This window comes from Lithobates pipiens, unplaced genomic scaffold (genome assembly GCF_037356315.1).
Source record: "Lithobates pipiens isolate NorthernLeopardFrog02 unplaced genomic scaffold, aLitPip1_a1.2 Scaffold_18, whole genome shotgun sequence".
NCBI lineage: Eukaryota > Metazoa > Chordata > Amphibia > Anura > Ranidae > Lithobates > Lithobates pipiens.
Window position 1 is genome coordinate 429411584 of NW_027507758.1, and position 26603 is coordinate 429438186.

General features: G+C 44.2%; 1 protein-coding gene and 1 pseudogene across 1 annotated transcript in view; both read right to left on the bottom strand.

Moving 5' to 3' along the window:
* Positions 1-2244: 2244 nt before the first annotated feature.
* The window catches only part of SMC4 (structural maintenance of chromosomes 4), a 97372-nt gene continuing 73013 nt past the window's right edge, over positions 2245-26603 (bottom strand). Inside the window, exons 19-24 of the mRNA XM_077488063.1 lie at positions 25440-25584; positions 23494-23667; positions 22889-23071; positions 16304-16536; positions 15956-16139; positions 2245-3212 (exon numbers count right to left, since the gene is read on the bottom strand). Coding sequence (XP_077344189.1) covers positions 3042-3212; positions 15956-16139; positions 16304-16536; positions 22889-23071; positions 23494-23667; positions 25440-25584 — 1090 coding nt within the window. The 3' untranslated portion in view covers positions 2245-3041. The remainder of the gene's footprint in view (positions 3213-15955; positions 16140-16303; positions 16537-22888; positions 23072-23493; positions 23668-25439; positions 25585-26603) is intronic.
* LOC143990871 (5S ribosomal RNA) lies at positions 9484-9599 on the bottom strand (annotated as a pseudogene).

Consider the following 26603-nt stretch of genomic DNA (forward strand, 5'->3'; position numbering starts at 1 on the left):
GACCTCTGTGGTCAGAGTCAGCAAATAATTGGGTCACCTGGTCCATATGTTAAATGATAGTCAGTTGTGGTGTTTGATTAACGCAACAACGTTAAGGGAGACTAGGAGTAGAGGGAAAAAAAAAAAAAAAAAAAAAGGATCTTAGATGTCGGCCAAGGCCTGCTGCAAACAGCACAAAAAAAAAAAAAAAAATTGTAGAGTGTGACCTGGGGCCCCTGGTACAATGGTGCCACAAGAATCACTGGAATGCTGTCTTGATCCTGCAGAGCAGTATTGGAAGGAGTTTTACTGGAGAAAAACCTTAGATCAGGCAAAACGAATCCCACAGGATTGGCAGAATGTCTACTGCAAAGGCGCGAGGATCTCTGGACCTGGCAGCAAACTTGCTCAGTTTGTTGTTGAACTAGGATGCTAACAAGGCACATCCAGAGTCCCCCACTTGTGACGAACGTTCTGAGGAAAAAAAAAAAAAAAACCCTCCAGGTGAAGGGACTACTCTCCTTGATCCAAAACGCTGACAGCCTGCCAATTTGCTACATTGGTACTGTAGTCAGGGCAGCTCTGTCCAGGTCAGAATACTTTCCAGTGGCTTGACTTAACAGAATAATGTGTTGCATCAGCTGTGCAGCATCTGGAAGTGTGTATAGAGGCTGTATAGAATAATGGGGCATGTATTTTTTTTTCACTTCTATTTTAGTATCAGGCGTGATTAGGCTAGTTTTTTTTCTTTTTGGATGTCCCCTGGTCCAAGGATTTGTATTTGATATTTTCTGGGACTGGCTGGAAGCATGTCCGACACATACTTCTGGCTCTCGCAGAGCAATAGTAGACATGTTACAATGACAATGTGTGAGACTGCCATTTAAAGCAGAGCTCCACCCAAAAATAGGAAGCTCTGCTTCCTCCAGTACCATATTTGGCACCCTGTGTGGGGAGCAGGTATCTCAGAAGTTCAGCCCTCACCACAGCTGGCCCATTGAGAAAGCACAATAGGAAACCTGCTGTGAAGCCACTTTAAGGGCTCATGTGGATCAGCTCTCCAACTACTGAGGGAGCAACGCGTCTAGGAGGGAGGAGCCAAGCCCATGACATCACACTGCTTCCTTGCCAATACAGGGTGGTGAGCTGGTTATTGACAGTTTAGCTATTTGGTCATTTGTTTAGTGTAAGTATTTTGTTGTTAATCAGAGAAAAGCCTAATCTTGGATCACAGAGGAAAAAAAAAAAATTTGAAAAAGGGGGCGAGGGAGGAAAAAGAGCCAGGTCAAATGCATGTTGAGCTTTAGTGCAAGTCTGCCGGGTAAAGCCAAAAGTAGGGTGGTTTCTCTATATCTGGAGGAGGGAATATGGGATACCATATAAGCTTTTCCAAGGGAACAGGTACAGTCTTGTTCAAGAGAAGTCCATTGTCCAGAACTCTAGTCAGGTGACTAGCTATATGGTATAAACAAACATCTGGAAGTGCCATTCCATCTTGGTCTACACAGTATTGAGTGTTTTAAACTGGCAGGTATGAAGGATCACAAAAAAGGCATTTAGAAGTAATTGATGCGATTTGAGAATAGCTGGGGTATGTGACTAGGTATCATCTGGAAGAGATACAATATACGGTGTAAGACATTTTGTTTTATGACGTTGCAATTACCCATCCAAGAAAAGTCTGTCTGGATCCAGTTAGGGAAAAAATAAAAAAAAAGTTGGGAACGATCTCTAGGAAGTTGAATTTCAAAACATGTGATGTGGGACTGAGACCATTAAAATAGGAAAGTTGTTTATAGGCGAGTCATGGTATGTTGAGCGTGTAAATTTAGGGTCATGGATTTTTGATAGTTAATGTGTAGATTAGACAATTCTCAATATGAAGAGAATATTAGGATTGAGTTTGGAAGGATAGTCTCAGAGTTGCTAAGAAAGAAGTGTAGGTCATCAGCATATGCTGAGACTTTATGGACACAAGACCCTACTTTATTTCCCATCATGTTAGGATTAGCTCAGACAGTACAGATGAAAGGTTCCAGATTATTATTACCAGGAAAAGCAGATAAAGCTGAGGTGTTCCACTGAAGTTGGCAAAGGGTGGGGAGACAATACACCGCGGGCCTCAACTTGTGCAGAGTAGAAAATGCAAAGACCACACTTTTTAATACAGGGTGCTTTTATTAGAAAGAAGTTTTTTTCTACAAAAAAAAAAAAGTATATACAAAAAGGTATACACATGCATCAATTTTTATGAATTAAAAAAGAAAATGAAATAAAATTAGAAAAAAAAAAAAAAAAAACACTTTTGCATGGCATTAAAATTTAAGGAAACCACTTAGATTATTATTAAACTGAGTGATTAACATGGAACAAGAGTACAGATTAGAAATTCTGACAGTCAAGCGACCAACACTAGACAGCAGAGACAGCCAAGGTATTTCTCTTGGTTTCCAGCAAAGTTCACTCACTTATATCCAAGCAGCACTGCAAAAGCTACTGTCAGCTGGAACATAGGTACTGATCATCCTTGGCAATATGTACTATGCTATTAAATAAGACAGCCCAGGAAAACAAAAATACAATAATGAGGAAAATGGACACTGACAGAAAAACACATGCTTTTATGGGAGACATATTTACATTGACTAGCAGTTAAATGTGTAAGCCTCTTAGAGCAGCTCAATTAAGGTAACATTTTCTCTAGATTCTTTACTTTTCCAAGAACGAAAAGTCCGGGCTTAAACACTTTATTACTGAAAAAATATATATATTTTTTTTAAAAGTGATACGGATCCCTCTCGTGTATTTTCCACATGTGGTAGGATACCATATTGTAAAGATAGCAGCAATAGTAAAGGAAAAAAAAACAACAAAAAAACAAAAAACAAAAACAAAAAAAAAAAAAAAAACACAACAAAATAAACCCCTTGAATTAGGGAAGAAGGCACCGATACACGTATAGTCAGTTTGTGCTTTTTTGGGATTCCATATCTGACAAAATCTGAAAACTGCATCTTCATCTTTATAGTGGTTGCCCCTTCCCCTCCTTATGCTCTTCTTCCTCAGTGGGCAGCAGCTAGTTCAGCAAGACCTTTCAACGAAATGACTTTCGGATTTGTAGCCACACTTTTTGTTGTGTTATGAGTCTTATAAATACCAATCAGTCTGTCAGCAATCTCAAACATGTTGTTCCGCAATGATATAATGATGAACTGGGCATTTTTAGTCTGTTCCTAAAATAAAGGGGGGGAACACACATGAGAAAATGCCATCAAATGCATAACAAGCAAGCACTCTTGCTGGAGTACAAAAGGATAAAGAACAGTAAAAAACATTTATTGCTTCTATTGGCAGAGTTTAGATTGCAAGACACAAGACTACCCAAAATATTCTGTGGTCCTTCTCTGCTTTTACAGCGTTGGGGGTATATCATGGTCATGCAAAATCTGTCCCCACCTTACCAGAACCAATCTTGGTGTGTCAGATGCTTTGAGGGCAGAGGAGAGATCTAGAGTCTAACGCTCGATTCACATCTATGCACGTTGCTTTTGTGCGTTTCTGCAGTGCTTGCCGCGTTTTTGGAAATGCGTTTTTACCGCGTTGAGGTTTTTTTGTGTGGTTGCTTAGCAACCAGCTATATACAGTGTAAAAACAAAAGAAAAAGCAAAACGCAAATCGTGCCAAAAACGCAGTACTTGCGTTTTGAATGCATGAAAAAAAGTCCCCGACCCTTTCCAAAAACGCAGAGGCACAAAAATGCATTGATGTGAACATGTTCCATAGGAACCCATATTAAAAAATGTCCCTGCATTTCTGCAAAATGCATCAAAAAACACATTCGTGTGAATCAAGCCTAATAGACCCCAACTTTAACCACTTAAAGACCAAGCCTCTCTCAGACTCTGTGTTTACAAGTTAAAAACAAGTTTTTTGCTAGAAAGTTACTTAGAACTAGGGCTGAAACAACTAATCGATTAATCGAAAACTAATCGGTTATGAAATTAATTCGATTACTGTTTTCATAATCGATTAATCGGGCAGTAACATAATGGGGTATGTACATTAAAAAAAAACTGTTCACTGTTCTACAGTAAAAAAATGAAACCCTTACAGTAGTGATTATCTGTTTTTTTTTTACTACTATAAAGGGCTAATTTTATTTTTTTAAACCCATTATGTTACTAAACGTCTTAGACCTGGATCGCATCTGTGTTGGTTTTTTGCAGAAATGCACTACAGTTCATTTACATGGTTTCCTATGGGACACAATCACATCTGAAAGGGTAAGGGACTTTTAACGCAAAATGGTGCTTTATTGGTTCAATATACTTCAATGGAGAAGCTGCAAAAAAGCATGTAATGAGTTTTTGCAGCAATTTCTGTTTTTTAATCTTCCCCAAAAAAAAAATGCAAATTGCAGTAAAATCATGTGCGCAAAAATCAAAACGCACCGCAGAAACAGATCAAAAGCAAACTGCATAGGTATGTACTGAGCCTTATGCTGGCCACACAGATTAATTTTTTAGATGAGAATATTCACACGAAAAATCTTTGTACATTCGCTGAATGAAAGAATTTTGTTCGAAATTTTCACTTGGTTTTTAACATTCTGTTTTTAAAATGAATGTAATTTCTGAACGAAAATGTCAATTTGACCCACTTTTTTTCTTTTTTAACCACTTGCTTACTGGGCACTTAAACCCCCCTCAGTCCCAGACCAATTTTCAGCTTTCAGCGCTGATGCACTTTGAGTGACAATTACGCGGTCATACAACACTGTACCCAAATGAAATTTTTATCATTTTTTTCCCACAAATAGAGCTTTCTTTTGGTGGTATTTAGTTACAGCTCGGAGTTTTATTTTTTGCTAAACAAACAAAAAAAGATGCAAAAAAAAAAAAAAATCATGTTTTAATAGTTTGTTATAAAATTTTGCAAACGGGTCATTTTTCTCCTTCATTGAAGTGCGCTGATTAGGCAGCACTGATGGGCTGCATTGGTGGGCACTGATGGGCTGCATTGGTGGGCACTGATGGGCTGCATTGGTGGGCACTGATAGGCATAGTTAAGGCGGCACTAATAGGCACAGATAAGGCGGCACCGATGGGCACAGATAAGGCGGCACTGATGGGCAAAGATGGGCACAGATAAGATGGCACGGATAAGTGGCACGGATGGGCACTGATAGGTACCACAGATAGATGGGACTGATGGGCACTGATAGGTGGCTCTGATAGGTGGCACTGCTGGGCACTGATGGGCGGCACTGCTGGGCGGCACTGCTGGGCACTGATGGGCGGCACTGGGGTGCAGCACCTTTGAGGCAGATTATGGGTGGCACTGTGGGTGGCACTGTGGGCACTGCTGGGTGGCACTGTGGGCACTATGGGCACTGCTGGGTGGCACTGACAGGGGGGCACTTACTTTATTTCAGGATGGCACTGCGGGTGGCAGGTGGGCACTGGCAGGGGGCAGGTGTCCGCTTGAATTGCTGGCCGTGATCGGGACTGATGTCCCGAACACGGCCGCCGGCGATCGGCTTTTTTTTTTCTCCTCGCGCTGAACTAGCCGATTACCGGCTCCGTTTTATCACATGATCAGCTGTCATTGGCTGACAGCTGATCACGTGATAAGGGGTCGGGATCTACATCAATAGACGTAGTCCCGGCAATCTAGGTCCGCGCTAATGCCGTCATTCGGCAATAGCGCGGATCCCAAGTGGTTAAGGGTATTAACCGATTAATCGAAACAATCGGCCAACTTATCGATCATGAAAATAATCCTTGGCTGCAGCCCTATTTGGAATCCCCAAACATACTTTTTTTCCCCAACACCCTAGAGAATAAAATGGGGGTCATTGCAATACTTTGTCACACTGTATTTGCGCAGCGGTCTTACAAGCGCACTTTTTTTTTAAATGCACTTTTTTGAATAAAAAAAAAATAAGACATCAGTAACGTTAGCTTTTTTTTTTATATTGTGAAAGATATTGTTACACCGAGTAAATTGATGCCCAGCATGTCATGCTTCAAAATTGCGACCACTCGTGGAATGGCGTCAAACTTTTACCCTTAAAAATCTCCATAGGCGATGTTTAAAAAAATTCTACAGGTTGCACGTTTTGATTTACGGAGGAGGTCTAGGGCTAGAATTATTGCTCTTGCTCCGTTTGCGGTGATACCTCACATGTGGTTTGCCCACCGTTTTCATATGCTACTCATGTATACCATCACTTCCGCACACAAGCTCGTCAGGACAGGGCTCAAAAAAAAAAAAAAAAAAAAAAAGGATTTTTGTACTCACCGTAAAATCCTTTTCTCTGAAGTTCATTGACTGATACAGCAGCTCATCTTGACCTTAGGGTTATATCGCCCCTTTAGGAGGACTAGGCAGAAAGTGTTAAAAACAGCAACACTTGCACAGTACCACCCAGGGGCGGTCCTACTGGCCATAACCCCTCACACTGCATCCAGCAGCTTAGTTCGTCAAGAGCAGTACAAACATAAATAGGAGGGGTGGGTGCTGTGTCCATCAATGAACTTCAGAGAAGGATTTTACGGTGCATACAAAAATCCCATTTTCTCCATCGTTCATTGATGGACACAGCAGCTCTTCTTGACCTTAGGGACGTCCCCAAGCAGTGTCAAAGAAACGAGGGATGGAAACAGCAAATAACAATAACTCCAACTATAACAACCAGAGCTCCTCAACGGAGGAGTTGCAACCTTAATCAGTTGCCTGCAAAACCTTGCGGCCGAAGCAAGCATCCGAAGATGCGCTCACATCAGCCTTGTAAAAATGTTTGAAAGCGTGAATGGATGACCAGGTCACCGCCTTACACACCTGGGGAACGGACGCTTGATGTCGGAAAGCCCAAGAGGCATCAAATGCCCTGGTAAAATGCGCCGTGACAGGAAAGGGAGGCGCCCGTCCCCTTATGGCATAAGCCTGAACTACAATCTGTCTGATCCACCAAGAGATGGTGGCAGATGAAACCACCAGTCCCTTCTTCGGACCAGCCACCGATACAAACAGCAGGTCCGACCTCCGAAAAGGAGCCGTAGCAGACCGATACACCCGCAGAGTCCAGACTACGTCTAAGGAATGCAGAGCCACCTCTTTGGGGATGTGACGGCAGAGGACATAAGGACGGAAGCACAACGTCCTCATTTAGATGCAAGGCCGAAACAACCTTTGGAAGAAACAAAGGCTGCGGACACAGCACTGTCTTATGCTTGTGGAGGATCAAGTAGGGAGACTTGCAAGACTAGGCTGCCAACTCAGAAACCCTCCTGGCAGATGTAATGGCCACTAGAAAGACTAATGTTTTCAAACAGCGGTTTCTGAAACACCGAGAGCACCAGATTCAAATCCCAAACATACTCGCCAATGAATGAGTCGCCAAGAGACGCTGAAAAAAAAAAAAAAAGACAGCCAAAGCTGATATATGCCCCTTAATGGTGCTTAAGGCAAATATCTGATCTACTCCTCGCTGCAAAAACAGCAGGATCCTGGAAACTGAATATGTACATGGACGCCACCCCATCTCCTCACACATGGAGATGTAGGCCTTACACGTACGGTGATAAATCTTCAGAGAAGATGACTTCCGTGCCCTCAGCATAGTATTACCGAATCCGACAGACCTCGGTCCCTTAGCCCCTGGCTTTCAACAGCCATGCCGTTAAAACCAGTGACAGTAAAGCAGGATGAAGTATTGGATCTTGTGACAGAAGGTCCTCTCACATCGGCAGTCTCCAAGGAACATCCGCCACCATTCACACTATGTCGGCGTACAACGGACACCGAGGCCAATCTGGGGCAATCAGAATTATCGGAATCCCCTCGGCCTCCACTCTGCAAAGCAGAAGTGGTAGAAGTTTGAGTGGGGGAAAAGCTTAAATCAGTCGATAATGGCCCCATGGAGCCACCAACGCGTCTGCCCAGGGATACTTTGACCTGGCCACCAACCTCTGTGCCTACCGATTGAGTTGAGAAGCCAGGAGATCCATATCTAGCGTGCCTCACCTTAGGCAAAGGAGCTGAAATACATCTGGATGTAGCGACCATTCCCCTTGGTCCAGCATCTGACGACTTAGGTAGTCCACTTGCCAGTTTTCTATGCCCGGAATGTACACAGCCGACAGCAGAATGTGAGCGACTTACAGTGCTGCAGCCAAGCTCCTTGTCGGTTGACATACACCACCGCCTTGGCATTGTCCGACTGGATCCTGACCGGACGCCCCTGCAGCCTCTGTGACCATGTGGAGAGGCACCGCCTGATCGCCCGAAGTTCCAGCACTTCGATCGGCAGGAAGGATTCTTCCTGGGTCCACCGACCTTGGGCTGACTGTATGCCCCAAACTCCACCCCCCCCCAACCAGTCAGGCTGGCATCCATTGTGATCACCATCCAATGAAGAGGAAGGAATGACTTCCTGGACCAAAGAGCCGGTGACCTCAGCCACCAGAGCAAGGAGTCCGTGACTAGCTGGCTCACTCAAATTTGACAATCCAGGGACAACAGAGATATGTCCCATCTTGACAGGATCTCCTTTTGCAAGACTCGAGTGTGGAATTGAGCATACAGTAGTGCCTCGAAAGTAGCTACCATGAGACCCAGGACTTGCATGCAAAAAGCGCACCATCGACCACCTGCGAGATACCAACAACTTCATCGCAGCTTGAAGAGTCCTGCATGGGTCCTTGAAAGCAGGTGGTGCAGGGGAACCAGTTGCAATAACAGGGATGTCTGGAGAAGAAGTGCCAGCTTGTGACACCATGCTGACCCACACTCACCTGTCACCACTTAGGGACCTAAGGAAATTCACACAAAAAGACCACCCTCCTAGTTGCCACAGACTGAATGAGATCTGGGGTCAAAAAGTAGAAGACGACGAAGAAGCAGAAGAAGGTGGTGCACCCATGTCTCCCCCCCTGCTCACGCGCACAAAGGCAAATGCAAGCATCGGTCGTATGTAAACAGCAATTGCACCATGCATGTGAGGTATCACTGAATGTCAGATCGAGGGCAGTAATTCAAGGAATAGACCTCTCTGTAAATTTAAAGTGGTAACCTGTAAAGGCTTTTAAAAATGAATGTAGTTTGTTGCTGCTGCACGGTTGTGCACAATTTTAAAGCATGCCGTGTTTGGCATCTACATTTCTTAAGATTGATTCTATTCCTAGAATGAAGATCGCTGATGGGCAAAGTACATTGTTTTCTGCCCAAGATAGGCTATGATTCAACTTTCTCTGGGCTGCACAACTTCTTGTGCCCCCTTGGTGATTAATATAGGCCATTGCTGTGGCAGTCGGATGGAATCCTGGCAGGACAATACCGTAAACTGAAGGTTCAGGCCCTCAGAACCAAGTGCTCAGCCTGAATTTCTAAAATAATGGGCAAGGTCATTTCTGATCTGGGCCACTTCCGTGGTAACAGAAGGATTTTCCCCTTTGCAGCTTTTTGGATATTAACCATAAACTGAGGCTTCGGTGTGTACCCAGCCTACAGTACCTGGTATTTCCAGGTGGTCCATCCAGGTGCTAATCAGGCCCGGCCCTACTTAGTCTCCAAGATCAGATGAGATTGGGCACTATCAGGGTGATGTGGCCGTAGGCTTGGGAGTCTAGAGCTTGAACCCTTTGTTCCAAGCCGATAGGATAACGTTTTGCAGTCTCGATGGAAACTGAGCATAAGAACGGCCTTGAATGAAGCCACCATCTTTCCCAACAACCTCATGCAAAGTTGAATAGAAGAATTCATATTGCTTCGACCACCTAAATTGGTTCCTTTATGGCGCCGATCTTTTCCTGGGGCAAGAATACCATTTTCTGGGTGTACCTATGATCAGACCCAAGTATCTTAGCCTTTTTCATGGTTTTAAAGAAGATTTCTCCTAGGCTGAGAAACCGACCTAGATATTCCAGGTAGTTAAATGTGGCAACCATACTTTGGTCTAAGTGGGCTACCGACTGGACTACCAAGAACAGATTATCCAGGTAAACCATAATAGTTAATACCTTGGGCCCTTAATCTGGCTAGAAGAGGGGCCAGAACCCGTGTCAACACTCAAGTTGAAATAGCTAAACAGGAAATGAGAGCTACACACTGAAAATTAAGATTTCCCCCCTTGAAAAGTAGATATTACTAGTGAGCGAGGAAATGGGCATAAAGGAGGTATGCATCTTTGGCGTTGATTGACGCCAGAAGTTCTCCTTGTAGGATGGAGATAACTGATTGGATTGACTGCAATGCGAGAAAAAATAAATAAAATAAAAATAAAACAGTGGTTATATTCAGGAATTGAATTTCGATTTTTGAGATCCAGAATGTCCATTTGGATTTAAAGCGGAGGTCCACCCTAAAATGGACCTCCGCTCATCGGAATCCCCCCCCCCCTCCGGCGCCACAATCGGCACCTTTCAGGGGGGAGGGGGGTGCAGTTACCTGGATAATCCAGGTAACTGCACCCACTTCCGGGCTAGCTCTCTGCGGAACGGGGCGTACGTTATGCCCCCGTTCCGCAAGCGCCCGCCCCCTTCAGCAAGTGCCCCGCTGCCTGCTGGGAAACACACAGCTCCCAGAGGCAGCGGGGACCGTCCGGATTGCGCCGCGCGGCTCGCGCATGCGCAGTAGGGAACCGGGAAATGAAGCCGAAAGGCTCCATTTCCTGATTCCCATACCCAAGATGGCGGCGGGACCCGGCAGCCGAGCGAGCGATCGGCTTCGGGTGCCGACATCGCGGGCGCGCTGGACAGGTAAGTGTCACTATTTAAAAGTCAGCAGCTGCAGTATTTGTAGCTGCTGGCTTTTAAAAAAAAAACAAAAAAAAAAAACGCGGAGTCCCGGTGGACTCCCGCTTTAACCAAAAACCCCAACCTCTGCTCTTACATGGGGGGCCACCATGATCACTTTTTGCCAAAAGATGGACCAATGCTTGAGAGAAAGACTTTTCCTCTGTATCATTAGGAACGTTTGATCTGAGAAAACGAGGAGACAGGAACTCTTGGAACTACAGTTTGTACCTTGGAGCCTTTTGAGGAAGTCCCCCATTTGTCTTGACACTCTTCCTGCCAGATCGTTGAGAACTGCAGAAGCCTCCTTATGAGGAGGGGACACCTCCTCATAAGGAGGCTTCAGCATCTTGTAGGTTTCCTCTCCCAAGACTTCTTTTGTCCCTGGGGTCAACCCTGAGGATTACCTTTTGAACCTGGCGGTGGAAGCCGTCGTGACTGCCTGGAGGCCGATGCCCCTGGCACATAAAAAAAAAAGAGCTTTAAAAACGAAAATAAATTTAGTCCTTTTCTTAAATGGCATAAGGGGTACTTTTTCCACTAGAGTTTCTTTGGGAGCATTATCCAAAACATCCCCAAATAGCTGTTTCACCGCAAAAGGAAGACTAGCCAGGAGCTTCTGCATGGTACTTAGCAAAGGGTGCAAGGCCTGAAGGACAGAATCTCTCAAAGCAACTATTGCAAACATAAAGCTTCCAGATCCTGGCCCTGCTGAGCAGGATAATCTTGAACACCTGTTTAAACTGGTCTCTCAATGATCAATCAATTACTGTCAGCGCAAAAAAAAGTGTTTTTTTTTAAAAATAGGAATTCCAACTTTTTATCCAGTGGATCCCTACGCATTTGAGCATTGTCTGCCAGACAAGTCAAACTCTTATTCACAGAGGATATAACAGCGTTAATTGCTGGTAAACCCTACTTAGTGAATTTACTCCAGCATATGATAGTGTTAAAACTTTTTAGGAGGGAAATTAATAATTATCTGGGCGATCCTCTCAGAGACAAAAAAGCTTTTCCAGCAATGAACAGGATGCTTTAGCGAACCCAAACACTCAGTTAAGGGTACAGAAACGTGGTGCAGACCATTCAGCAAGAAACTGCACCATCAATCCTAAGATTAAAACAGCCGATTCTCTTGCATTTGACACCTCAGAAGAAGAGCCATCAGCCTCACTACAGTCCCTTGAGGGAATTGGTCTTCTCCCACCCATAGTTCCTCAGTTTAAGGGTCCTGGGCAATGGAAGAGAACCTGTCGCATTTTGACCCATACTGGGATGTGATTAAAGTCGTTAAACCTTTTTTTTTAAACCTATCATAGCTGAGGAAAAATTATTTTTAGTAAAATAAACAGGGGCTGCAGTGTTGAAAGTTGCAAACATTTCATGGCCCTGATGCTCACTCCACCACTTGACCAGCCACCCTCTCTCAGGGGAGGATGCCATTTGTAGAAAAGAGTAGGCTTTCCAGAGCTTGAGGGAGATCCTTTTAGCTCTTTTTTGGGGGTGTTTCAGTGCCCCCTTCTGACCTTAACCCGATGCACAAAGCAGGAGGTATTACCAGAAGAAAATCGCATCCACTGATGGAGCAATAGTTCAGCTACTGCTATTAATGCTCATCCTGATGCAAATAGTAAATGTGTTAAATAGGAAATGCCTGTGTCACCAAAACATTTTTCATGCTCCTCTTATGTCTCTGACAATTTTGCAGCCAGCACAAATGGAGTTGATTTATTTATTTATTTTAAAAACACTCAACGTTGGAGGAAGCCAATGTCATGCTAAGCCCCACCCCCACCATGCGCCTCCGATCCGACGGGATCGGCTTGTGAGGGAGGGATGGCGTGGAGGAGACCTGGAAGCCGCCAAGTAGGGGCGGTGAAAGAAAAAGGTCATTGCCGATTGTTTTCAGTTCTTCAGTATACTCAGCCTCATGGAGAGAGAGAGTTCAGCCCAGGCGGGGGTGTCTGGAGGAAGCAAAACCCCCCAAACTTACAGGCAGTCTGCCTGCTACCCGGAATCTGAGCAAAGCATGAGAAGGTAACGTGCTCCATACAGCCCCCAGTGGTGACACTTATGAAATGCCTCCTTTAAGGTAAATGCTGGCATGCCTAAGAAAATGTAAAAATTCCTTAGAAAACGCCACTTACCTTTCCCGCCCCAGGGTTTTCTGTGGCAAAACGAACAGACCCAATCTGCACCCTTCACGGTGGGCTCCGTTAAACCTTCAGGAACCAGGGCTGAAACGATTAATCGATAATGAAAATCGTTGTCAACGATTTTCATTATCGATTAGTTGGTCCGCACCATGTGATCCGCGGAGCGGGCCGCGGCCTTAGGAAAGACTGCGGCTTCGGGCTAGATGCGGAGCTGGCGGCCATCTTGGTACACCCGGCGGCGGCGAGCTGTGTGCTGACGTCAGCGCGGCGTTCAGCCTGTCAGCCCAAGTGAATGAATTCTAGAGGAGTCACGGAGTTCTTCTGTCCCCGCACATCCCCCGTGGCTGGACTACCGGTCAGTTCTCCCTGCTGTCTGTCAGTGTTGTTGTACAGTGCAGGATGAGTTCCTCAGTCCTCACATTGCTGGGGTCTGTGTATGGGGGGAGGGGGATTACTCCAACATTAACCCTTTCCATACAGCCTGCCTTGTCAAGTAGCAGATTGAATAAAGTTCAGCCCTCAGAGACTTCACATCTTCCCTCCAACTTTCCTAAAAAGTCCTGACTTCTTCTGTCCCCGCACATCCCCCGTCCTCTTCCTCTGCCCCCGTCCTCTTCCTCTGCCCCCGCACATCCCCCGTCCTCTTCCTCTGTCCCCGCACATCCCCCGTCCTCTTCCTCTGTCCCCGCACATCCCCCGTCCTCTTCCTCTGCCCCCGCACATCCCCCGTCCTCTTCCTCTGCCCCCGCACATCCCCCGTCCTCTTCCTCTGCCCCCGCACATCCCCCGTCCTCTTCCTCTGCCCCCGCACATCCCCCGTCCTCTTCCTCTGCCCCCGCACATCCCCCGTCCTCTTCCTCTGTCCTCCGGACTGAGACTCCGCCCCGGCACACCGAGGAGGAGCCGCTGTCACCATGAAGGGGTGAGAAAACCCGAGACACCGGAGGGGGGGGGGGGGGGGAGCACTGAGAGGAGGTGGGGCAGTGACACCATGTGAGAGGGGAGGAATGTGCGTGCATATATATATGTGTGTGTGTGTGTGTGTGTGTGTGTGTGTGTGTGTGTATATATATATATATATATATATATTTATTTCTCCCCCCCTTTTTTTTATCCGATTAATCGAAAAAATAATCGGCCGATTAATCGATTATGAAAATAATCGTTAGTTGCAGCCCTACCAGGGACCCACAAGCCTGGACCTGTAATAGCACCCCGCCAGTAAAACTTTAAGGCCTTAATTCCAAAAGTACTGGATCCCAGGGTTCAGCTCTCTGAAAAAAGAGAAGCGTTTACAAGCAAAGACCTTGTTTCTTTGGACACAAGGCCCAGGTACCATTCAATTTGGCCTAAAAGACACTTTGAATGGATCCGGCTTTATCACTAGCTCCAGCAAGGATTGCTCCAGTGGAGCTCAATTTAGAATTTAGTTTGGGTACAGCATTCCATGACCACACAATTACCAGTTAAAGCAGCACAGTGCCAAATTGTAAAAAGTGCTCTGGTCTTTAAGGGGGACAAATGCTTTTGGTCCTTAAATGGTTAAAAAGTGCACACTATGTTAAAAATCTTTCTTCATCTGTCAGCAGCACAGAACAGAGGGTGGAGAGACTCCAGTTAGAGTGTATGAGATCTGATTTGGGGAAAGGCACATACACCTTCACACTGCAGAAGAACTGTGTTGTGAGCAGACCAGCTCCACTCTGAGCTCAGGTTTCTTCTGTTAAGGGGGACCGGGGCACTAGCAGATCCAGAGTGGGTTAAGACCACCGTTTCAACAAAATCCCTCTAAAAAAGGAAAAAAAAAAAACTAGTAAGGGTTTACGGAGTATCCAAAACCCATCAGGGTGCTTCCAAGCTCCATAGAGGAATTGATCTAATGGGAAGGCCTTTGAAGCTGTAAGAACTCTGAAGAGCCTATAAACTGGAGACTACAGGGCTAATCCTCTTGATGCAGGGAAGTACATCATGCATAAAGGTGAATGGTCTCTCAACTCTGGGCGACAGTAGAAGACGGATTCTTCAAAAGATACCCTTTAGGGAGAAACCGAGATGACCCTGAATCCGTCAAACTGTCACTGTGACCAAGGGCCAACTGCTTTGAAGGCTGCCGAGGAAGGCTCAGGAGCACACATAAGGCCTCTATGATCTGGACTGGTGAGGAACTGGGTGAAAGTGGTAAAGTCTGGTGCGACTGTAGTTGAGCCCCTACTCAACGGCCTCACCTGATGGAACTCATGAGGACTCTGATGAGGTAGACTAATTACGAGTAGCAGGATTTCAGATAACAAACTTTAGTGCCTGTAAAAGGCACAAAACAAACTTCATCAAAACCATTAGGAGACAGCAATATAGAGATATCTGTGGCAGTGGGACCCTCTGCTCTGTCCACATACAGAGATGTTCAGAACATGGGGTTGTAAAGCACTCAAACACTCTAATCTCAGTGTGCAAGGACCAAGTACTCGCAAAACCCAGACAGTTGGCAGCAATCAAAGCCACTGTGGAGTGAGCAAGTTGTAGCTCCTACACACCCATTTTCCCTTAAAGCCACTGTGGAGAGGCAGCAGGAACAGACCAAAGATTGGAGTTTCGTGTGCCTCTTTGCAACGCAGAAGCAACAGCAGGGAAATACCTCCTTGACGCTGAATAGCAGAAAAGAGCAAGGACTCCCAATGGATGGCAGTAACGCTCAGTCAATAAGAATTCAGGGGTTTAAAATCTAAATATATTCTCCATCCAAAATACAGAATGCAATTATCAATCAACTGATAAAAGGACTACTACCAATGGCATCTGTTGTGTCTAAAGCAGGGATCTTCAAACTACAGCCCTCCAGCTGTTGCCAAACTGCAAGTCCCATGAGGCATTGGAAAATTCTGACATTCACAGACATGACTATGCATGATTGGAATTGTAGTTCCTGAACAACTGGAGGGCCATAGTTTGAGGACCCCTGGTCTAAAGGAACAAATCATACATAATAAAACCACTATATGTTTAATACATCAAACAGCTACTTACATAAATATAGAATGCCACAATGGAGACATTTTTGAAGTCTAGAGCTGCATCAATCTCATCCATGAAGTACAGAGGAGTTGGCTTGTAATGATGAAGAGCGAACACCAGAGCTAAAGAACTTAGCGTCTTCTCTCCTCCTGACAAATTAAAGATCTTCTTCCAACTTTTTTTTGGTGGTCTCACACTACAGTAAAATATTAAGACAGACTCAGATCAAGATATTTAAAATAAGAGCTAAAAAAAAAAAAAAAAAAAACACACAATCCTATTTACCTTCATTATAAACTTACAAAGACATTAAATGGTACAATGAAAATAATCCATTGATTGAGCAGAAGTAAAACCTACCTAAACACGATGCCTTCTGAAAACGGATCCAAGCTGTCTACCAATTCAAGCTCTGCATCTCCCCCTAGGGTCAGCATCTGGTAATTTTCTTTTAGCTTGTTTGTTATAACATTGAATCCAGCCATGAACTCATTAAGTCTCTGCTTGCGGAGATCTTCATATGCTCGTCTGAATCGATCTCTTTCATTGGTAATTTCATCAAGTTCTGCAACTCTTTGTAAGTATAGCTCTTCCTATTCACCAATAAAGGGAAAAAATCAACCTATGCTTTCAAAATAGAAAAATATTGTGAACTACTACATTTACATACAATACAACAAAGCAAAGAATGAATAGGATTTTCAAAAAAAAAAAAAAAAAAATGTGGCCTGCCATTAACACCAAAATGAATACCGATTCCAATAATCTCCGGAGCTCTTCGCAACAGCTGTTTACGAAATTAGGGAGCGTGGGACAATTTTACATCAAGGAAAAGGCAGCAAGAGAAGCATGAAGCGGACAAAACTTGTAGCGCCATTAGAGGATCTTGATGCTAAAATCCAAAAAATGTAAGGGGGTAGCCCACCAGCATTCCATCTATAATACATATATCTTTGAATGGAGTGACCCATCTAAAAGTTTTAATGTATTATTTCAGTTTTTTTTTTTACACATGTTAGACAGGTACTTTTAAAGGCACATTAACAGCATAGTTTTTGCAATCTTAAAGGAAGGTAAATAAACATTTTTTTATATATAAATGCATGTTTTAAAGCCTAGAGGATATTTGCCATACAGAGGATTCTATATGTCACACTTTCTGATAAAGTTTTAATTCCTTTCACACTATGCTGTTCTAGTAACACTGTAAAGGTCGATCAGTCTTCAACTTTTAGGCTGTGTAAAATAGTCACCCAATTGCGACATTTACTGTGGTAAAACATAAAATTACAATACCTGCTTGGAAAGCTATAATAAACCCATAATGCTGGCCATGTCTCAAACCATTGGTGCAAGTGGTTTGGGGGGGGTCCTTACCTGTAAAACTATTTTTTTGAAGTAGAGAACACAGGCAAAGCCTTTCACTCTACCCCAACTCGGAGTTCCAAATTTTGTAGCTAGCAATGCCTCATCTAAATTGTGCTGTGAAGGACACAGGCAGAATATTCATAGACGCTGGTATGCCCCTAAGAAATGAATGAGAGGGGTGTGCAACAACTAAGCAAATAGAACTGCGTCGACAAGCCCAACAGCAACAATCAAAAAGACCCAACTTTTGAGTGGCGGTGCAAGAACCGTGTGGCCAAAGGTTGCATTCGCAGGGGAATGGACAATCAACTGTTGGTGGACCAGATGGCAAGGAAGTTCCTTGAAAAAGGCATACATACGAGGTGCTTTTTCCAGGCAGCTTCAGCTATACAGGCATTTAGCCACAAGATTCTACATATGTGAACAGAGATTAGAGCCATTTTGAGCACCTTTAAGAAAAAAATCTTTGACAGAAAATATTTATTTGGTATAGTGAGCAGTTTAAGACAGAGAGCAGGTTCAACTAAAAGGATAGACCACTTGTCAACACTTTTTCCACTGGATAGAGTTTGGCAAAGATTCTAGGAGCAGCAAAACTTAAATTTGGAGATATCCAGTCGCCATAGACTAAACATTCTATATGTTTATGAACAGAGCGTTTTGAAGGATTTTGCAGATCTCTTTGTAGCCAACAGGGCATGGTGGGACAGAGGAGAACCAAGCTGAGTATCGAGGTTCGGATGGTAGTATCAAGCCTTTCCAAATCCACAACATGTTATATGAAGCTCCTTCTGCAATATAGCGGTATTTTGGGGAAGTAAAATCTTCCAGTTTCCTCCAATACTGCTTTAATGTCCTAATTTTTCCCTTCTGTGTGCCTCATCTAGGGAAGGCATATCGGGACCCCATTCAGGTAGAGAAATGGGCGTAGAAGAGGTGTAGCACTTGAGCTGTGGGCAAAAATGGCTGTATTAAGGCTGTTATTTATCCGAGAAATTGCGACAGATGCAAAAAATTATGTTTTTGTTGAATAGACCTATTGCCTGTCTGAGAGCTAGATTCAGATGCAGATATCGGTGTTCGAGCCGATTCCTGCTCCAGTGCAAGGGGCGCCAAGTCATTCTGAGATTGAATGTCGTATCAATCGCATGAGCCCTCAGAAGAGCAAATGTTCGCCTGCGATTTTTGCGATGGTTTCCTTTTGCCTAGTTTTGGCGATGGCTACGTGTGAATGTTAAACCCTGTGGGGTGCGGAACATAGGGTATTGGGCCCAGAAAGAGAATGCAGCAACCAGCGTGTACACTGTCCTGTAGCAAATCCTTGTGACAGAAGGGCAGCAGGAAGTATCTGGGTACCACATAAAGGCTCTAGGTGAAACGCAGTAAAATGAGCAACCTGTGATGTGATTTAACACCTTGTCATCCACCTGAAACTAAGCTACGAGTGGTTGAGTTTTAGTGTCAAATTTGAAAAGGTTACATTGTAGTCATTACAATTCAATTACTGCTCCAGTCTTACTTTAACTGTCAGAACCATGACACTCTTCTGAGCTGAACAAGTAGAGCCCTGTGTTTTGGGCATATTTAGAGCAACCCATGTTGCTTTTGAGGGTGAAGGGCAGTGCCTATCAAGAACAACTGGGTGTTAAGAGATTCTAGCTGTTGATAGTAGAATCCTTAAGGGTGTGTATATATATATATATATATATATATATATATATATATATATATATATATATATATATATATATATATATATATATATATATACATATATATATAAAATCCAACGGTTCTGCTCTCCGGAGCATCCTGTCCTTTTTTCTAATTTGGCACGTCTATGCAGGGCTTTGACTACACAAGAACATCATTCATTCACAGTAACCTGTGGATGAAAAAAAGATAAACGTCCCATCACTGCAGCAAGGAGGGAGAAAAATAAATAAATGTGGTGACATTCATTGCTACTTCCTTCAGTCCTGTGACTGAGGGTCTGTATCTCAGTACAGACCTGGGGCTGGAAGAGTAGTCTGCAGGAGCCAGAGGATTAAATTCATGATCCACCGAGGCTGGTTTTGATGAAACGCTTTGCACATCTAAGGTAATGGCAGGAGACTCAAAACCCATCTCAGAGAGACCAAGGGGATCCTGAATCCGAGTCAAATAGTCAATTAGTGAAACAGATTCTGCAAGGTAAGGAGCAAGAGTACACTTACAACTTCTGCAGACCTGCAAAGAATGGGATGAATGTGACCAGTCTCGTGTGACTGCAGTAGAGGCCCCTGATGATAAAGCAGGGGACTCAGTGATGTAGACCATATAACTATAGGGGAGCAGGAATACAGATGTCCATTCTCTCAGAAGATACAGAGTAAATGTTCCCAGAATCATTAACAGTGCAAGCTGAGGTTACTCACTGCAGTGGGACCATCCCCTCTGTGTTTAGGTGAAGACATGTTACAATTTGGCTCAGGGCATGAGGTGAGGCCTCAGGTAATAACAAAACCCAGACAAGAGGTAGCCAATGAGGGTCGGAAGGCCTAAGTAGGCCAAAGTCACTGGGCAAGTTCCACATAGCTCTTTGGAAAGCAGAAGGGAGATGCTTCCTCGGAACTGAATGATCAGAAAGAGCGCGTAGCATGAAACACTCCATCTATGAGAGGTTGGCATGCAGTCACCTCAGCATTAACCTTATTTCGCTGGAATTTGGGGATAAGGCACTCCTAAGCTAGGCTGAGGAAAGCCGACGCAGATAGCGGTCATATAGAGACCAGCTTAAGCAGAAGAGAAAAAAAAAAAAAAAGCTGGCAAAAAAGGGTCCGATTTTTCGCAGCAAAGCTGAAAAAAATAAAAATAAAAAAATAAAAAAAAGAAGACACCATCCTCCAAAAACACTAGCAACAAACACTGAGGAATGGTAGGGTGGGGTTGCCTGTCAGTGTGCCCTGTCTCATGTAGGTGGCTGTAACAGGATAGTATAACTTCCTATGTCCCTCAATGGATGATAAAATAGGGTTGTCTGAAGTTCATTGACGGACACAGCTTTTAAATCTTGACCTTAGGGTTACATCGCCACCTTCAGAAGAGGACTAGGCAGAACATGTAAAAACAGCAAAACTGCACAGCACCACCCAGGGGGCGGTCCCACTGGCTATAACCGCCTCCCCCTGCAGCTCAGTTCATCAAAAAGCAGTACAACCAGAAATAGGAGGGGTGGGTGCTGTGTCCATCAATGAACTTCAGAGAAAAGGATTTTACGGGGAGTACAAAAATCCTATTTTCTCTTTCGTTCATTGACAGACACAGCTCCATTAAATCTTGACCTTAGGGACGTCCCCAAGCAGTGTTAAAAAAAATAATAAAAAAAACTGGGGTGGAAAAAGCAAAAAAACAAGAGGAGCTCCTCAAACAGAGGAGTTGCCACCTTAAAACTGCGGCCACGTATGCATCCAAAGATGCGTTCCCAACAACTTGTAACTCAATAAAAGTGTAAATTGCAACTTTACACAGCCGCCTGCAAAAACTTTGCGGCTAAAGCAAGCATCTGAAAATACGCTCACGTCAACCTTGTAAAATTTTGTGAAAGTGTGAACGGACGACCAAGTCGCCGCCTTACACACCTGGGAGACAGACCCATGGTGTCGGGAAGGCCAGGAGGTTCCAATTGTCCCGGTGGAACAAGCTGCGACAGGAAAGGGGGAGATCCGCCCTTTTAAGGCATAAGCCTGAACTACAATCTGTCTGTTCCACTGAGAGACGGTGGTCGATGAGACCAGGACTAAAACGGAGCTGCAGTAATAGCCAGTTATAGCCAGTGGGACCGCCCCTAGCAAAGAAAGCTCCAAGAAAATGGCAGCTGAACCTTCTAGGAAATGGCCGACAGTAATACACTGGTTAAGGCTACAGGAAAATGGCTGCAGCCTCTGGAAAATGGCCACAGTCCCGCCACCCCCCTAGCAAATGGCTGAACACCTTACTGTGACCAGAAAAAACAGGGAAAGAAGGAAAGGACCCTAACAGCCAGCTCAGCCCCCTGCCAAGGTCCAGAGGCCCCCGACCAGGCACGTACACAACACCGCATGCCAAATCACACAATGGCCCAGTATGGGGAGGAGGGAAAGAGGGACAGGGAGAGAAGAAAGGGAGCGTGAGAGACCCCCTAGTTGACCTCCCAGGGAATGCCCAGCTGATCCTGCTGAGACAGGTGGAGCTGTACTTACCCCTCCTGTTGGGACCGCTGGACGCATTCCACCACAGACCCATCACCCGAGCAGTACGGGGTGGCTGTCGGCCACGGCACACTGACCCGGACAGCAGTAGCCTGGTCATAAATGTGCCCCAGAGCATATAGCTCACCGGCCGCCCCCGGACCAGAAAGGGGCATGTCGCGACTGACCCAGCGTGTAGCTAGGGTCTGCTCGTGCTCGATGACCAGGCTGGGGAGACAAGGATTCTATATTATCCAGCTTGTGAGCCAGCCCGGCTGTTGATTGTAGATCACAGGATCAAAAAAGAAAAAAAGAAAAATTCCCAGGACTAAAACTGAGCTGCAGTAAGCAGGGTGAGGGGTTATAGCCAGTGGGACCGCCCCTGCGGTGCTATGCAGTTTTGCCGTTTTTACCTGTTCTGCCTCGTCCTCTCCTGAAGGTGGCGATATAACCCTAAGGTCAAGATTTAAAAGGAGCTGTGTCCATCAATGAACAAAAGAGAAACCAGTACACTCTTTTTTTGTCAACTAAAGTGGACCTTCCGCTCATTGGAACCCTCCCCCCCCTCCGGCGCCACAATTGGCACCTTTCAGGGGGGAGGGCGGTGCAGTTACCTGGATAATCCAGGTAACTGCACCCACTTCCGGGATAGCTCTCTGCGGAAAGGGGCGTAGATCTACGCCCCTTTCCGAAAGTCCCCCACTGCCTTCTGGGAAACACACAGATCCCAGAGGCAGCGGGTCCATCCTTATTGCGCAGCGCGATTCGCGCATGCGCAGTAGGGAACCGGGAAATGAAGCCGAAAGGCTCCACTTCCTGATTCCCATACCCAAGATGGCGGCGGCAGCACCCGGGAGACGATCGAGAGATCGGCTTCGGGTGCCGACATCGCGGGCGCGCTGGGCGGGTAAGTGTCATCATTTTAAAAGTCAGCAGCTGCTGTATTTGTAGCTGCTGGCTTTAAAAAAAAAAAAAAAAAAAAAAAAAAAACGGCGGACTCCCGCTTTAACTGAATGCAAGCTGTGGCATAAACAGGCAGGTACAGGTTCATAAGATTTTAGAAAAAGGCGATCTTGGAAGGGACAGCGTTGTAGGTAAATAATCCTGCAGCGGGAAAGCAGGTATGTACAAAAACAGGTAAAACCTAAATTTGGATGTAGTTAGGTAAGGAACTGCTGGGCATTCCTTTCTGTATACCCAGTGGGAAGATTTCCCCTTGCTTCCTGTGTGGTCACTACATGTAGGATAACAATTTTGGTCCACGAATATTAGCAATTTAAATGGTTATGAAAAACAAGCACATTATTAAAAAAAACCTACAACTAAAAATGCTGATTAATGCCTAATCTGACATTGCTTAAAAACTTACTTTCTGTTTGTATGCTGCAATAGCGCCAAGATTTGGCTTCAAATTTCGACTCTCAGCTTCCAACAGTGCGATTTTTTCTTCTATCTGTCGAGGGTTCTTTATCGCATCTAGCTCTTCTTGGGTCAGTGTGGAGAGGACCGCTTCAGGATTGTCTTCTATTTTATGAAGAGTAAGCTTGGATATCTAAAAGATTAAGGACATGAGATAAAGCAATGTGCAAACATTTAGGCCGAGTACACACTAGTATTTTTTTTTCTCATTCAACCCAGCAGGACTGAACGGAAAAAAAAAAAAAAACTGACAGCAAAGGAAGAGCTGCTGTACTAACCACCATCCAATGTTAGTACAGCGATCTCCTCTGTTCTATTACGTTCTGACAAGGGTGCCCCCCGCCAGAACAATCAGGTCTGCACTGTTAGCCATTGGCTGAGAACGCTGATCGGCAGACCTTTTTCGGTCATGCCCTTCGAATCCAGTACACATGACTCGAGTGCTGGCCGTTTTCTATTGAACCTGCTAATGCCCCCCCTGACATCCTTCCCGTGTGTACTAAGCTTTACACAATGCACAAAAAACAAACCTAAAAAGTCAACAAAAAATCTTACCTCTTTTTGCCAATGTTTTATTTTAGATTGGTGTTCGGCCATGCTGCTATCAATTTGCTCAATTTTAAGCCTGATGTTCAGGGAATCTTTTTGAAGGGCATGTTCTTGTTCCTGAATTGATTTAATTTCTTGTAGCAAACCTTTGTGCTTTTCTTGAATATCGGGAAGTGAACCCTAATCAACAGAAAACAAAAACATGCGTGTGTAGGTATATATAGTTTTACTGACAATGTTATTTTCAGCAGCATATGCAAAGAAGGAACTTAAGAAACGTTAAAAGCCCTCACTCCTGAAGATATTGGAGGAATAGGATTACATAAACAAAATACACATGTAAAGAAAAGAATTGTTGGCTAAAGGATCACAGGGCCTAAGAACAACAAATACAACTGATAATAATTTAAAAAAGCAACTACGCTGTTTAACAGATTGCCGCCCGTGCTGTAGCCATCTTCCAATGACGGAAGGACGTCCTACCCCGATCGTGCTAACCTACCTTCTGAGTCACAGATCGGGGTAAAGGGCCAATCACAGTAGCCCTTTACTATTTGATCACAGGATGCAAACACAAGCCCGTTATCAGCTTTTTTTTCTCCTTACGCTCACAGCGTAAGGCAAGGAGAGTGCCAGTAACTAGCTTGTGTTAGAGACATAATCAGTGCAGCCTACTGGTGCCCATTAGCGCCACCTCATCAGTGCTGCCAGTCAGCGGCACCCATGGGTGCCCCCCATGGACGCCGCCTGTCAGCGCACATTAGTGGAGAAAAATTACCTGTTTGAAAAATTTTATAACAAAATTATGAAATTTTTGGGGGTTTTGTTTAGCAAAAACAAACAGTTGTAATGAAATACCACCAAATGAAAGCTGTGTGTGTGTGTGTGTGTGTGTGTGTGTGTGTGTGTGTGTGTGTGTGTGTGTGTGTGTGTGTGTGTGTGTGTGTATGTGTGTGTGTGTGTGTGTGTGTGTGTATGTGTGTGTGTGTGTGTATGTCAAATGGGTACAGCGCGTTGCAGGACCCGCACAATTGTCATTCCAAGTGATAGCACTGAAAGCTGGAATTTAGCCTGGGCAGAAAGGGGGTAAAAGTACCTAGTAGGCAAGTGGCTGAATGTCAAATTCAAAAGCAACATATGAATTAACATCCCTTAAATTGCGAGTCCATCATTTACATTTCGAGAAGACAGTATAAAGGGGGTCTTAGAATATCTCACACGTTGTATCTAACACAGAATCATGTTGACATTTCTTAGTATGGGTGGCCTTGCTATCCTGTATCTTCGAGCAGTGTTTCTCAACCTTTTCTCAGTCAAGGCACCCTTTAAAATTTTGCGCACATTCAAGGCACCCCATTCTAAAATGTAATAAACTAAATTAGGTTTTTCATAATCCATATGCATTCACACACATAGGACACACTACGTTAGGGGCGATTTATCCTTCTAAAGCAAATACACGTTTGTACACTGGCACTGACTAGTATTCCAAGGTTTCTCTTCTTCCTAAGTTTCTCTCCCTCACTCAGCTAATGTGACCTCAGTGCTGACAAAGGAGGACAAACATGGCTATACATAGGCGTCCTGGTCATCAACTGATTGTTTCATTGGTTGTTAGGACAACTGCAGCTAGGAGGTGTTAATGGTGCTCAATGAAAACCTGTGGCTTTGTGTAACTAAAAAGGCAGGCTAGATCCACCCACTGGATTGTATACAAATTTGGGGCAATTTTTAGGCATTTTGCCAAGGCACTCTGGTTGAAATACTTATATAGTAAATAGCTTCCCTCTATGGCAATATGAATCCCTTATCTTGAGGGCACTAGCACCATATACACAATGAAAACAATCAACTCCATTGTGATTTTTGGAGTTTGAGCATGTGCTGCACTGGGGGATTTAAACCAAGTCATTGCTTAAGCCGCAGTTATAGATTAACACTAATCAATATACCTCTGCTTCTTTGCATTCATTCATAACTGCAGCTGCCTTTTCTTCCAGTTGTTTTAATTGTTCAGACAATTCTTCTATGGACTTGTCATTGTCAACAATCTCCTTTTCAGTGCGAACAGAAGACTCCTCTGCCTTCTTGAGGTTTCTACAAGGTGAAAAAAATCAGAACATTCTCTAAAAAGAAAAAAATCTTTAAGTAGCCCACCTTTATCTGTATATTTACAAAGCAAATAATGTAAATATTCGTGTCAACCCATAAAATCGTGTAAACCATGTACAAAGAATTTTCTGCTAAGTTATACTGTGTACTAAAAAAACAAAAAAAACAGGATTTTAGGAAGCTATTGTATTGTAATCTAAGCAGTACAAGGAAAACAACCACAAAAAGGATGGGTGCTGTGTCCCTCAACCCAGAGAAAGGGATTTTACGGTGAGTAGCAAAAATCCTGTTTTCTCTTGTGTTCATTGACAGACACAGCTATTCTTAATCTTGACCGTAGTGACATTCCAAAGAAGTGCCTCAAGGATAGGTGAGGAAAAGAAAAAAGAAAAAAAGAAAAGAAAAACCAAAAGCTATGGAAGCAAAAGTCCCATCAGGAAACACTAGACAGAAATAACTGAGCTTCCTGTAACAGAGGGTGGGGGTTTATACTAGCTAGGACTGCCAATAGGCAGTGCTGAGTTTTTTTATGCCTATTGTGCCAATTCTGTAGGTGGGTATAAACCCCACAGTCAAGATTAAGAAAAGCTATGTCCATCAATAAAGGCAAGATAACATTACAAATTGTAATGGTTTTAAATTTTTTGCACTGTTTTACAATATTTAACAGTGCTTTAAGTGCTACAAGGAAGTTGCAGTAACCTACAGCACTCAATTTTAATTTACTGTAACTAAATCTAGAAACAAATCATCCATTGTCTACATGCCAAACCTGTGCTTTGTCATGAACTACAGTGACATCTGCAGGCTACAATTAACAAAAATGTCAGTGACTATTGAAAACACTGAAGGCGATCTGAATGGAAGTTCACCCCACCCCAATTGCCACCAGCCTTCTTCTGGGACACTTCACAGGCCCCAGAAGGCTGCAGGACTAGTCACAAAACGCAACATGAGTTGCGCATGCACAGCGGGAACCTGGCTGTAAAGCAGCAAAGCGTGGA